General features: G+C 39.8%; 1 protein-coding gene across 1 annotated transcript in view; it reads left to right on the forward strand.

Moving 5' to 3' along the window:
• Positions 1–15,690, forward strand: part of cdh2 (cadherin 2, type 1, N-cadherin (neuronal)) — a 59,713-nt gene that overhangs the window by 21,442 nt on the left and 22,581 nt on the right. The window contains exon 3 of the mRNA XM_083928381.1: positions 15,002–15,222. Within this exon, the coding sequence (XP_083784507.1) occupies positions 15,002–15,222 (221 nt within the window). The remainder of the gene's footprint in view (positions 1–15,001; positions 15,223–15,690) is intronic.

Below are 15,690 nucleotides of genomic sequence, written 5' to 3' on the forward strand. Positions count from 1 at the left end.
TTCATACTTCAGTAACAGAAGTTGCACAGCTTGATGAAATTGCTCTCACTATTCAGCATGGTCTTTGTTACACCTTGCTCCGCTTATATGTTGATTTCTCAGTATAATGATGTACTTTATAACAGAATCATCTATTTGAAATCAATGGCACTGTTTTATATCTGTGATATGTAGCTCTCCGTTAATGTATGTCTATGTCTGAACAGCTTGTCTAACCATAGACTGTGTAATAGAGATAGACTTAGCTTTCAGGTCTAAAAAGGGAAGCCAACGCAAAAGTCCCTTAAACCTGCATTCTTAATAATTTCCAGCAATTGGCGACTCCACTGGTTGCAACATTTGTATAGAAGTCAATGGGATAATGGCCCTACTTTTTGTTTATTACTTGAGTAAACATTTTAGTAGGGTATGCTTTAGGGCGTGGCTAGTTTGTGATTGACAGATTGCCATGCTAGCGACAGGATAGATGCTTAGCCATACCTATACACATCTCTGTGTACATTAAAATATCCCTGAAATTGTTTCTGGGTGTTGTCAGTGTTCAGTTCTGAGGACTTTTACCCAAGGGTGAGTGGTATGGCAAAAATATCATATCACGATTTTTTACAGTAAAATCACGATCGTGATTTTATCACATTTTTTAAAAAGTCATTGATTTTTGTTATTTTTGTTACTTACTGAACAGTGAAACCAAAGTATACCCTATGTAAAAATAGGCCATAGCCCTAAAAGAGAAAACATATACCAGAGCATTTAGGCCAAAGACAATTTCTGAACAGATTTTAACACGTTTTTTTCTAGCGCTGTCAAAAATGGGGTGTGATATTTGTATTTCATATAAACCACTTAAGTTTATTGAATACTTCTCATCCGAACAGCATTTTTGGGAAGAAAAAAAATATCTAGCTACTTCAGCACTAGCTACATTATGGAGTCAAAGATTTGATTTTAAATGCATAGGACTGTGCAAATACAGTTTGCAGTTTTCTACAAATTAGAGTTTAATTTAAAAACAGTTGCTAGCGTACACTGATACAGTTGCTAGCGTACACTGATACGGTTTAAAGTATTTTCTTTCTCCTTTGGAATTGTGCTTTTTTATGATGTGGTCCCATAAGTACAGTGTCAGCATTTCTACATGTCAAGATGCATTTAATAATGTGTTTTGGTGTTTTAATTAATCCAGCATCTTCAAATACATCAAACCTTTACTTGTTTTTAAAACTCAGTATGACTCTGATGACTTGATTCAGACCATATGTTTAAGGGGCTTGAAAGGGTTCTACAGCATCAACATACTCAGCTGGCTGGTGGTCTGTGATCTCATAGCACGCCATGTTTGCCATATTTTGCTATACTCATCAGCCATGCCAAAGCTCTAGCTCTGCTTTTTTCTTTTTGCTTACTAATTATTTGCCCTTAGATGCCAAATCACATACTGATGATTAACCTTCAGAAGTAATCCGTGTCATGCTTTCCTGAGAAAACAATCGGAAAATGTATTGAGTTATAGGGATTCACAAGGTCAATGCTGACGTCACAGATCTGGTAATCATTGAAAAAGGTCAAATCGATGTTGTTTATGTAAGGCCCTATGATTTGTTCTCTGCAAAAAAAAAAAAATCTATGCTTCTATGTTTTGGTGTCATTTACCAGCACATTGCTGCTGCTGCCGCTGCTGCTGCTGCTGCATAAGTGCCCTCTGCTCACTGCATTAGTGTTTGACAAAGAATTGACTTACATTTTTATTTATCTTAAATTATTCATCTAACAAATAATAAGACTCTTTCTGATGACAAAATGTGCTCAAAATTTTCAAATAAAAAATCCAGAAAAATGAAATGGAAAATTTGGGAGAAACAAAACTGAATCTGGAAAAAAATAAATTTCCAAGGACCCTGTATATGGATGCTGTGGAGGAACATCTCTTCAATGTTCACATATACTGTTAGCATGAGAATTACCTTCTGCATTGGCACTGAGGTGGCCATGGACAGTGAGTTACAGCCTAACTGCCCTCAGTGCTGATCATTAACAGTTCTAACAAACCGGGATATTAAAGTTTGTTTTACTGCTCCCATCAACAACCATGGAAGGCTATAGACATGTGTTATTGAATTCATATAATGTGAGTTATTAGGCCGTACATCTTGAGTGTCTATTTATACTGCCGGATCTGTCTGTTGGGGTCCTAGAGGAAATAAAGTAGCGGAGGAGATAATATTGGTTAATAAGCAGCTGTGCCACACCCTGACCACAGAAGATATGAACAGAAAATTATTATTATTATTATTATTATTATTATTATTATTATTATTATTGTTATTGTTATAACCCCTTGTCTAAATCCCTGCATCTATCTGAGCTTTCTCACTTGCATGGTGCAGATAGACTTTGTTCAAAAAAATAACAAGCTTACTTTTAGTTCAGAGTTGTATAAGCCAATACAAGTAATGGGATTAAACCAGTAAAAAAAAAACCTGATTCCTGTACCCACTCCAGTGAATCAGAGCTTGAAAGAAAATAGGACCCCACCTGATACATTTTTTCCTCCCAACTATTTTCAATAAAGAAGCGGTGCTGCGCCTTTCCTGTTTCATGTGCCTGCTGGCTAGTTACTGCCAACTTTAAATTGCCCCTTATTTGAGGTTTCCTTAGTAATGAAAAAGCTGATCAATGTCAATCAAATACCAAAATAGCATGTTAGCTGTAGCTTTTCGTTTTAGTAAGTAAACTGTAACAAACTGTGTAACAAAGTCTCACTGCCACGTTACAAACACAACATCTTATTGTGGGATTAATTTTAAGTAGTGTAAGGAATCAGCTCGTCTCTACTTGTGTGTATATATATATATATATATATATATATATATATATATATATATATATATATATGGAGGAAGAAAGCAAGGCAAACAGGGAGGCACATAAGGAAGTGGGTGGTGGATTAGGGGGGTTTGATGTTTAATCACTCTTTATGCGTAAGCTGTTCTAAGGGGGATAGAAAGGCTTTTCAGTGAGCTCTAATGGTAGTGGGTTGTCTTCCTGGTGAATAACACACTGTGAACCTGCATTTTTTTGTTTGCCTGAGCGGTTCCACTGAAGCAGAACTATAGGAGCAGTGACTCGCTCTCATCTGTCTAGGTGGAGGCACTGTGATAGCTTTTATTTTTTTAAGTTTTAAAGTGCAATGAACTGAAAGCATTGTATTATTGGGCAACAATTAATGTCAGATTAGTGTTATTTTTAAGAAAATAAATAGACAAGTTCAAGCAGCAGGAACATGCCATGTCTCATTCACTATAAAAGGAAGGGTTACAATAAACATGACTGATGGTTTACTTGACAAAAAATACAGGGACCACAGGACAGCACCAGAAGCTGTCCACAGCACTTCGCATGTTTGTGCCACCTGCTTGTTTGTGCCACCACTGTCGATGTTAGTGTGACCCTGACTAACATTGCTATCCCTCCGAAGCGACAGACTATTCCCACGAGTCATCGTGTTAAAAACCCAAGGTCTGGAAACATTTCCGCAGGCGGCCTTTCCAAGCGGAGACAGATTTGTACATGGCCATGCTTGTGGTTTGGTATTATAGCTGCAGACAAACTGAGGACAGATGTGTTTGGAGTCATTTTCACCCCTCCTTCCTCCTTCCTCCCGTGATCCTATATCCCCTCCCTACCTCCTTCCAGTTCCCCTAATCTGGGACTCATTGTGTCTGTAATAAAGCACAGCTGCACAGATCCTTCTCTGAACCCACTCAGTTCAGCTGATTACATGGAAGTAAGAGGGTTCTCCCCTCACAGAGTCCAGTCACACATGGTATGTTCCTTTAAAACAGATAATGCATGCAGGAGGAGACATTTCCTTCTGCTGGACGGATGCCAAGGCTAATTGTTCACACCTGATGCTGCATTTGCACTGGGCAACAGTTACAGTTGAGGGACTGTTATATCAATTTGCAATGTGTAACGCATATTTTGCTCACATAAGGAAAACCAGCTTCATTCTTTATCTTTATGAACCGTTAAAAGCCACACTTAAGCTTTGCAGATCGCAGATGCTTATACAAATTATTCAGTCTAGGCATATTTTAATGGAAAACTTTTTTTATCAAATAGTTTGTGTAGTTATAATGCTACTCACTAAGCATTATGTGAAGGCGAGACTCCAATGCAATATGCCAATTTGTCGGGTTGGATTGTGTTAAATTGCTTCTGCTCAGAAATAAAAAAGAAGTCATGCATATGAAAGTGAGCAGCCCTAATAGAAAGATGTGTCTCTTTTACAAATTGATGCCGCATTGTGTCAGGGGCTGAACTTCTGCATTAAGGCCAAAACAAAACACTAACAAGGATCAATAACAGCTCTGGATTGTTCACAAGATGTTTCACACAACATACCAATTTTCCATCCAACAGATAAACAACTCCATTTCTAGTAGCAGTTTTACAAACTGTCCACATTTGAAAAAAAACAACATTCAGTCAATAAGTGTTCTATACTGTTTAGAATAACCTGCCTCCTCCCCCTTTTTCCACCCAGTTGATCTCTTTTTAGCCCAAATTACGTGGAAGGGGAAGGGTCAAGTCAAGCGGGTCGAAGTAGATTAGCAGCGAGATACATTCAGCATCTCAGTTGTAGCCCGACATCTCCAGGAACCTAACCAGTACAAAGAGATAAGCTTGGTTGACATATTAAGACAGCGTTTGTAAATTCATTCGAATACATGCTTCCCTCTGTTTGCCTTCTTCGACTGGAGCAGCGCATAACAAGCTGTCATACATCAGAAAAACTGTGTATGTGTTGAATGTGAAAGCTTTTGAGAGGAACATTGGGCTTGTCTTTAATCTTGCTTCTGTGTATTTTTCGTCTTCTCTGTAAGCACGGGCTAATTGTGTTTCAAGCAGAATTTGACACATATTGATTCAAACGTGCAATGGCAAATGCGCACACCCCTCATACTGGCAGCCGCCCTAATCCCTCTCTTTGAAGAGGCTTCTTTTTTCTTGCTGTCATTGTTTTTGTGAATGTATGTTTTTCCGCTTTACCCCCAACCCCCAACCTTTCAGAGGAGCCAGGTTCCTAAACCCAGTGACTCTACAGCCTTTTTATTTTGGTTTGTTTTGATATTGTGAGAGGTTAGAGAGACATATTTTTAAGTGTCTCGTGATGTGGGGCACAGGGCAAGTGAGTAAAATAAGGATAATGGTTGGTGGCTGTGAGTGTAATGGTCTGCCCACCACAATGACTCATTCGCTTGAAAGAGAAGCATTTTCATATCCTCATGGCCTCTTCAGCAACATAGTGTTTTTGTGTCTTGTTTTCCTTTCTTTAATGTAGGAGTATTTAAACTGATTACATCATCAGTGTACATTTTGTGCAATATACAGAGGTTGGTGTAAGCAATAAGGCAGAATATATATATTTTGTGCGTTCAAATAATTTGGTAAATCATTTTTCTTTACTCTGAGAGAGACCTAGAAGCATCTCCTGTCTCACAGTATAATAGTCTGCTTCAGAGGCTGTCAGCCACATCTTCCTTTGTCTGCCGCTTTGTTTCTCTGCCAAAGAGGATTCACAGGCCTTCTCCTCGTTTCTCCCCGTGCCCCGTCTTCTCCAACTGAAAAGCAGGAATTCCATTAGCTTTGTTCTCAACATCTCAGCATGAACTTGCGACTGTGATACACATGACATAATGGCCCCAGAAATGGTACCAGATCCCCATGCATTTTTCTACAGCGTTTATTTTACATCTTATGCAGTTGGTGAGTGCATCGCATCCTTGCAGATCTTTTTCTTTTTTTACAGACACTCTGTTGTATAAAATCCTTCACTTTTCGAATGTGGCTCAATTTGCTACGTTGTTCTGTTTTGAGCACATGGAAGGATAAAGGGAAACTGTATACGTGAGTGAGTGTTCGAGCATGCATACACGTGTGCATGCTTAATGGAAGGGGGGGGGGAGTGAACAGAAACTGCATGTTTGTGTATGTGTGTGGTTAAGTTTGTAATTGGATTCAGTGGACCGTAACAGTCTTTACCTGAGCTAGTCATTTGCATGGGTGTGATTGACAACAGTGCTATGCAAAGCAGGCACAAATATTATTCCCTATGAAGTTAGAGAGGATGCACAAACCATGCCTTTTTCATAGCTATCACTTTCCTGTTAATTAATATTGAGTCATTATTGCTCAGAAAACTGTTGAAAATCCATATGCATAAATGCATAGCAAGATTTTGCAGCCACAGTTCATCTACTGGTGTATTTAGTGTATTTTGGAAGATTAGATCTCACTTCAGATTAAACAAAGTGGAAACTTTCTTTGAATTGACTAATGCCATCAGATTTAACATAGTCATAAGAATCCTTGCTGTTATATTGCTATGTTGCATTGTAAATAAAGGGTGCCTACCCCTGTCACGCGTGATGGTTATTATTTAAAATTAACTCCATGTCAAGTGATGACACAGGAGGTTAGACAATTTGTAAGAATTTAATCATGTCATAACATAAATCAGTTATTCATTTTATCAAAATTGATAACATACAAATAGCTTCCGCGGTGGTCATTCTCACAGGAAATGTCTTTGTCTACTTGAACATTCATTTGCATAACCTTTGTACAGAGGAAATCAAAGTTTTAATGAACTGTTGGGTGTGTTTTCCCTTAGGAGAAGTCCTGTCTGTCTTTTAACATGTCTTGGAACATATCCAATGTGATATATGCAAAGATACATGTATTTAGGACTCTATGTAGGATCATATTCTTTTTATCTTGATTACATTTTCATAACCATTTCTATTGTCAAACTTTAACACAAATCCATAATTTATCGATTAACTTCTATAATATATATTCTTCTTCTTCAACATGCCAAAATCTGGCTGAATACAAGGCTTCCGTTTGTTACGCATTCACTGCACGAATGACAAATATGCGCTTGGTCAGGATTTGATTGGTACAATATGTTTCCACTCTTAACTCAAACATGCAATGTTCGCACACAAACTGGCATTCAAGCATTTCTGTCTGGCACCAGCCGTCTTCAACTACATAACACCAACAGTGCGTTTTCTGCAGTGATAACAGCTCTACTCTCTTTCTAAAATAAGCGAGCCGAGTACCTTAAGTGATTGTTGATATAATTTCCATAAACATGCACTTCTGACTCAGTTAAAATAGGAGAGATACTGTGCCGGTGCTGAGCTGTAACCTTGGCCAGCAGTGTTTGACAGATAATACTTTACAACAGCTAGAGACAGAGAAGCTGGAGCCTATAGCCCAACAATGCATGATTTGAACATTATTAGTTTTCCACTTGGTAAAAGAAGGAGACATTGACATCATTGCATAAGTCACCTATTCCGGTTTTCCACCAAAAGCCCTGGATAATGATTGTTCCTGCAGAACAATGACTGGTACCGTTCTGGGCAGAAAGATATATTTCTCTCTCTTCTCTCAGCAACAAACCTGAGACCGGACCCACTCAGCTGCTGTGATTAAAAAGACTTACAAAACCCACTGAACATGCCAACAGAGGTTATCTCAATGCTGGTCACTGCCTTCTTCTTTGTCTCTTTGATTTTTATGATGGTATTTTGATGGGGCAAGATCAAGGCAAGAACTAAATAGCTTTGAGTCTGTGCTTTTGAGATCAAAAGCACCTAATAATGTCACATTACAGGTTGCACTGAGGCAGTTTTAGTGCCTGGCCCTCGTGATCAGAAAGGCTCAGCTTAGAACCAGGGGCATGGGGGTTCATAGTGATCAGCTGATGTTGACAGTGGTACTGCTGCACTTTTATACTTGATTCTTCTCTTTCTCTCAGACTTCTTTTAAATCTCTAAATATCACCCATATACCATCAATTCATTCTTAATGAGGCACATTCTAATCCTGACTGTATATCTGTAAAAGTGATGAAATGGATGTGGGTTTCTTACCTGTTCCAGAAAAAATAAATAAAATCCAAATATGTTATTGCGGAGATCTGACTGCAAAAAGCTCGAGCTCTTTCGTTCAAATAGCGTCTTTGTTCTCGTCACAGCAGATGCATAATACATGAGAGCGATCGATATCTAATGTTTATTATTCATGGTTATTTCTCACCTAATGAGAGCCTCAGACACAAGTTAAATTCCTATCCAGCTGCAAATGCCTGAGATGCAGTAGCACTGTAGCAGCGCCATGGCGCAGCAGAGATGGATGTACGGTGCAGTGGAGCGTTCCCTAAAATGTGTATTACTGCTGTGTATGGTCAGCAGAGAATGACCTCTGTAATACAGGAACAATAAAAAATGATGCATTTTGCCACCTTAAATGGTGTATTATTCACAGTATGATTTCGAAAAGGCATCTCAATGTCTCAGCCTGCCTCTGGCCTCCAACCTCAAACAAATTGCTTATTTTACCCCTACCTGCTTTTGTTCTCCATCCCTTTCTCTTCCCTCCATAAATCGTTAAAGCTTTTGTAGAGTGAATAAAGTGGCCACTGCAGCAGCAGTTAATAAGGTAAATTAAGGTATAGAGGGCAATTAAAAACCTCTGACCTTTTATGGGAGGATAGACGAAGGTCAAAGAAAAGCTGTTGTGGTCATGAAGTTCAAAACCTCATTTCATACAACTCTGATTTACATCTGAAAGATTCTGCCAACTGAGCGTTGTAGACAGAAAAGCTTCAGAGATTTAGAGACAGGAGTGTGCATTGGTATTATATGGTCACATTTACCTAACACTTAGCCTCATCATAGTCTAAAGTAATTATAAGTTTCATTCTTCAAAAAGTTTCTATTATTGTACTTTGAACTTGAACGAAAAATGACAGTGTAACATAGTATAAGGCAGGTTTTCTATAAAGACTTTTGATATTTAGTTGTTCAATTAACCGGCATATTAATGTGATGCTTTTCATAATGAGCTTCACCTGCAAGCATTTGCAGGGGTCACAGAGCTTTTCTGAAATCACATCATAAAGAATAAAAGTATTTGACATCCTGGTAATGTGGTCAGCTTAATACCCCACTAAAGCTTCAGTATCAAGCTGCTCGTCTCAATAACTCACAGAACAAAATCCCAGTAGCTATGCGCTGATAACTGGAGAAGGATGTAGCTTAGCCTTATCAGCTCTTGGCTCCAGTGACACAGTAATCCACACAATGCTCAGCTGTCATTGTACTGGAAAAACACAGAATCATTTTATTTATGCAACAAAAGGCCAGAGAATAATTGTGATGTCCCCCTGCGCTTCCCCTTCACTACAAACCCATCAAGATTGCTAATTTCTAAAGGTCAAATATTACTTATTCAAAAGAGTCCAACTGTCATCATGCCTGTTTTTTTCGCCAAAGAGAAACCTGTTTTGCCACAGGAATAAGAGGCTCTTACTGAATGTCGGTTTAGGAAGATCACAGCAGCCGGATGCGGCTAGCTTTTTGCTCAGTCAACCCAGCAGGTATCTACTAAGCACGTAGCTGATGTGTAGGCATGGGACAGCCAGTGGAGAGGGTAATGACAGATTCCTAAAGGTAGATAATTGAGACACAAATTTGTTGCCAACAGGAACAGGGAGAAGCTTTAAAACTGCACTCTGACAGCCTACTTACCTTGTAATTGCCCTTAAAATACTATGATTTTCAAACACGGTTGCTGTACTCTGGGAGAGCAAATGACCATGTGCAAACATGATATAAATGATAGTGTAAAAGAAAAGAAAGAACACATCAAAACAAATTAAAATAGTTTCCCTCCCTTAAGGGCCACGCAGTTTGCTAGATCAAGGGAGCTTAAAAAATATATTTTTGAGATTGAGCAAGCTATAGCGGCCCAGACATCCATGCTACTTAGATTTCTCAGTTTGTATACCAATGTGGGTGGGTGTGATAAGAGAAGGTGGTATCAATACGTTTTTTGAGGGCCTCTTCATAATTCTCTAATTGAGGCAGCAGTTTTGGGAAAGAAAAATAGCTCCCAAGTGTTGGGGGAATGGTCACTGTAATCAAGCTAGGAAAACAAGCCAGCTGCTTGTTAAATGTGTTTATGCTCTGATGCAGTTCCTCTTTAGTTTTCTTAATTGCTAGAGACACTGAACAGAGTACAAACACTGCATGTTTTTTTCATGCAAATCCTTTACATATTTTAGGCCCAGCTATAAATGCATGGAATGATTTGCGCGTTTGAAGTGCAGTGCATTAGTAAAACGCCTTCAAGGGCTTAGTCTGGCAAAAGGCAGTATCATCATTCCCAGATCCAAGCTTCAGCTCCAGTTTACTTTCTCTAAAGAATACCCTATTTTCTGAAAACAGAAATATATCTTTGTGTCATTTCTGAATAACATGGATATTTAGAAATGTCCTGATTAAGTTGTGAACCATAGCATCACGATCACCAACAGTGTCTGTTATTTTATTAAAATAGATTGATGATGCATTCACAACACCATCTTTCTGGGAAAAAAAAGCCTACATTGTAAGCATCTACATGGAATTAGCCATAATTGTGAAAATAGGATGCAATAAGTTGGACGAGGCATTTGTTTACTTACCAACCTTGAAGCTGTAGAATACGTATTCATAATAATAGCTTTAAAAAAGTAGTTAGAGAGAATAACATGCATTCACAATTACGCATGGCAAGCAGCCATTATACTTAAAAAAATACATTAGTGTATTGTGCTTTTAGCTTTTTGTGCAATAATTGGACAATTACAGGATATGCTGCGAAGGATGTTTTTGTGGTCGGGCACAAAGTCTGTATGCTGTTGGAGAATGCTAACCTTAATTTGGCATGTTCTTCCCAATTTTGGACTGGATTAGAATTTCATATCACAGCAGTTTGAATTTAGGTACCAGAGTGCAAACTCCACTGGGGCTTAACAGGATCTTATAAACAGTGGTGCTGGCATGGATGTCTCACACAGCACATTCAGTTGGATCCTCTGCTTCATATTGCATTGTCTCATCGCCAATGCAGGCCACTGCACTAAACCTGGTCACAGTCATTTGTGAATAATGCATTTTGTCTGGAGTGTTGTCCCATTTGACAGGGTTGGGTGGGCAGTATTGCCACTGGGGTATTTGCCTGGGTTTGCATTTATCCATGGCTACTGATGAAACACCTATGCTGAGTATTTCTCAATTGTCAGTGACCTCACTTCCCAGAAATCAGGGATGGTATATTGGGATGACCTCACATGAGAGCTTTCAATCTTGTCAAATTTACAACATTAGTTGGACTTTCAGCCTGCTCACTCACAGCAAGTGCGTTTGGCATTAAAGCTGAGATTGTGGAACACTTCTGTGCAGTCACAAAGTCCACATTCCATGCTCCAAATTAAATGTATCTCTCTCTGCCTCTCCCTATCTCTCTCTCTAACTATTTATGTCTGTCTGAGTTAGAGTTATCACGTGATGGAGCAGACAATAGAGAGGCACTCTGGCACTACAGCGAGGTTAGCCCGGGGTTTTGTGTTGCTTGTCAGTGAGGGGGGGCATCTAAGCTGTGAATAGGATCACTGAGTCGGAGGTAATTTTGGGCCCCGGTGCAGGGCATTAGTTGGACAGTCCTTTCTGCTGACAGACCTCTTTCACCCTCCCTCCCCCCCCTCTCTTTTTTTAACCCCCAGTCCCCCTCTGCTGCATCGGCATTTCTGTCCAAACCAAAGGCCTTTATCGTTGTGCCCATGACGACATGTCTGATAGGGCGTGGCAGCCAAGACCTCTTTTAGCCCTGCACCTTGAGGAGCCAATACATCCAGGCTAGATAAGTTGTAGTAGCCACGGTTTACCCGGTGCAACACTACATATTCCTGTCGTTTTATAAGCCACCAGAGTGTGTCTGATAAATGAATGGATGCATGTTGGACATTCTCATTCATTATCATTGGAAATGGTCGTGCCTGCTGGGAGTTTGTGTAGCGGTTGCTGTGGGGGCTTACTGTTGAAGGGCCTCTCTAAGGTGTCCTCATGGCCATATTTCAGACAATGTTAAAGAGCTGGAGCTCAGCTCAACAAGAGGTTTGGGCTAAAATAACTCACGGGGGGATGGTGCCGTCAAGTGCACTGCTACACAGGTTCACTAAATGTGTGTATTTAAAAGTGCCAGTAGGAGCACATGGGCTACCTTAGATAATACAGCTTCAGCTACAGCTTCTGTGGATCCAAAATGTTCAGAGTGGCAGACATGTAAATGCATTTGGTGTTGGTTGTACTCAAGAGTAACACGTTAATAGCATTTTTTTTTTAATTTAAAAATGTTATATCCAACTAGCTTAGTCAGATTCATATCTAAAGTCTATCAGTTACTGTTTTTGGATCAGACAAGTCATTGTTACAAGTCAGTAGACTAGTCATTGAACAGTTCATTTGAAGCATTAGAATGCACTGCCTAAAATCAGGAATCAAATTTAACTGCAGCTAACTAAATTAAGTGATAATGTTTTTTATTATTTTGCCATTTATTTACCGGATTAATGTAAATTGTGTGTAAACTGTCTATAAAACTTGAGAAAAAAGGGGAAAAATTAATCACAGTTTCCTCAAGCGAAAAGTGAAAAGTCCTTAAATTCTTCCTACTCATACGTCAAGTATCTTATATTTTTAATTATATAAAACAGAGAAAGCAGCAAATCTTCCATATTTGAGAAGGTGGAACTATTATAGCTTAATTACTGATTAAACAACTCATCATTTGAGCTCTACTAGACTGAAAAACATTATTAAGCATTAGAAAATTAGTCAGAATAGTGTGTCCTTAAATTTATGGACTGTCTTCTGCATTGTGAGCTATTTTGCCAGTCCCTTACTCTGTATTCTACCTCTGTCTGAGTATGTGCTGACATGGGCTGGCTGGCGATTGCCTGAAGGCTTTGAGTTTACAGGCAGTTTGGCTCTAAGGCAAACCTTCAGAGAGAGAAAGGTCATCTATCTATCTGATGTCAGCTTTGCTAGGTTCAAAGTGAAAAAAAGCTAATTGGTCAGGGGTAATTGAACAAAAGCAGTCAGGAAGGAGATGGTCAATATCAAGTGTATTCCACTATGGAAGAAAGATCTTCCATCTTCATTATTGGAACCGCTGGCTCTCTTGCAATAATATTTTACATTGAGTGCTGTTAAGCAATATTTAGATAAATAGCAATTCATAAGGTTAACAGGTGCAGTTTGCAATGCTGTTTTCTTGTTGTGTCAGTTTGTTTGTAAATCTTGTCAAGCTCATGGTCCTTGCAGAAGATTTGTTCTCCCTTTTTGGTATAACAAAATTACATTCCCATTCATCAGGATGAATACATTGTGACTACACTGCATGACAATCCCTTATTCAACCTTTTATTTCTTATTCATTCACTCTCTCTCTCTCACTTACATTCTTCTTCTCACATTCGTAAACATGCTTGTTTGTATAGGACATTTACTCTTTTGTTTTGCTGCATTCACTTTTCAATAATAGTTTTTTTTTTAAACTGAATATTTTCCTTCCATATCCTTCTACTGTGTTTGAGCCATTCGTCCCTCATTTTCTCACTAAGTAAACACATACACCTGGGACCAAGGGTATATCCCTGAAAGCATCTGCCTTTTTTGCTGTTACAAGCAGCAAGAAAAAGTGCTAAATTCACCCCTTTCATCACTGAAAGATTTAGCAGTGGTAGGGTGTGGTGCACTTTACGACAATTGATTGCATGTGTTTGGGTGATACTATTAAATTGGACCTGGGGGCTAAACTTATGACTTCCTTTGGACCCTGAACTGATCTACAGCATCCTCTCCCCAAGCCTAGAGGAACTAGATGCGATTCGAGTGCAGATGATACTCTGAAGACATATGTGGGTCTCCAAGGTAGCAGCACAAAGGAAGATTAGGCACCCTCCTTCAAGGCTTTTGTTAAGTAATTCCACATCTCCTTTAATAATTCAAAGCAGCACCAGCAAAGCCTCCACACAAATGATATATGGTAACGTTGTGATCTCTGTGGCCGGAAGGAATTTTTTTTTTATCTTTTCCTTTATGCTGTTTTGTGTGCTATAAACATGAGGGGTGCCTGTCATCCACACAAAAGGATCACACAAAAAAATGTGTGTGTGTGTGTGTGTGTGTGTGTGTGTGTGTGTGTGTGTGTGTGTGTGTGTGTGTGTGTGTGTGTGTGTGTGTGTGTGTGTGTGTGTGTGTGTGTGTGTGTGTGTGTGTGTGTGTGTGTGTGTGTGTGTGTGTGTGTGTGTGTGTGTGTGTGTGTGTGTGTGTGTGTGTGTGTGTGTGTGTGTGTGTGTGTGTGTGTGTGTGTGTGTGTGTGTGTGTGTGTGTGTGTCATATGCTGTCACTCACTTGTAACATGAACCGTTGTTGTACCACTGCCGACTGAGGCACCGGTGGGACTCAAGCCCCCATGAGCCACCTATCTGTAGTGTATGCATGCGTGGGTGAGTTTGGTTGTGTTTGGCTGTGTGAACACCATGCTGATGAAAAAAACATCACACACACTTACTTCTGTCTCTCGAGGAGCTGAGGATCCGTAGTCATCCACAGAAGGCATCCCTGTATGTCATGGGGGACAAAGCTAGCATGCGATGGCCTTAGCTGGAAATAAAATAAGGCTTATCTAGCTGAAGTTTCGAAACATGTTTATACACGCTGTATATATTTTTTCAAATGCAGACAAAGGGGGGGATTTAGACAGTATAATTTACACAACGTGTTAAATGTATTGTTTTAAGGTTTTGGTATTTTCCTTTAATAGACCTTAAGGGGCACACTTCCTTTTTTTCTTTAGTTTTCTCTCCCTCTAACTCTCTCCTCCACTGCACCTGTTTTGAGCAATACCTTTGGGGCACAGCTTGAAGTGAATAATGTATGAGTGAGAAGGAGAATCAGAAAACCTTTGTGGACCCTTGGTGTCTGGCTGGCTGTCTGTCTTCCACCTCCTTTGTCTCTATCGTTAGTTTTTTCTCCAGTTTCTCTCAATTTTTCTTCTCTAACTTAAATCCATATGTCTCCATCTCTTGCAGTGATGTTTGTCGACTGTGGCCGAGGTGGTCCTGTGCAGTTTGAATGCAGCAACCCGTCGGACTTCCGGATAGAGGCTGACGGAGTAGTTTACGCTGCCAGGAGTATTGAGCGCTCTATGCTCCCCGTGTCAACGTTGCTGATCAAGGCCAGTGACACCACCACTCGGCAGCAGTGGGTGGCCCAAGTAAGGCTGACACCCTCTGCACACTCCAGCCAGCAGGTAAATATACATCCACTTCCATAACATTCCTGACTTGTTTGTTGGTTGTCTGACTGATCTGACTGCTGTTAAAAGGTGGAATGATCAAATATCCCCTCACATCAAATAACTTGCGCCTATTAGGCACACTGCACATTCACAGATGACTAGTTCCCTAAATTGTAGCAGGTGTTCCGAGAGACTGGATGGATACTTGCTAATTAAAACTTAATGTGTCAATTTACTAGGAGCACAAACATATACTCAACACGGTCAGTGGGTAGCAAGAGCAGATGCAAAATAGCTCCTCATAAAGTTGATTTCAGTGAGCGTGCCTTGTGATTGTGAGGTTATTGCTTTATCATCCAAAAGGGGACGCACCTCTTTCAGTGCTTTGGAGGACGGGAAGCATCTGTCTGAGCTGTAGAGAACCGCTCTAACCGTTCCGCTGGACGTGTTGTGCAGTCATCTGCAATTAGTTAGAATAAC

The sequence above is a fragment of the Echiichthys vipera genome (assembly GCF_963691815.1).
Source record: "Echiichthys vipera genome assembly, chromosome: 15".
In the NCBI taxonomy this organism is placed as follows: domain Eukaryota; kingdom Metazoa; phylum Chordata; class Actinopteri; order Perciformes; family Trachinidae; genus Echiichthys; species Echiichthys vipera.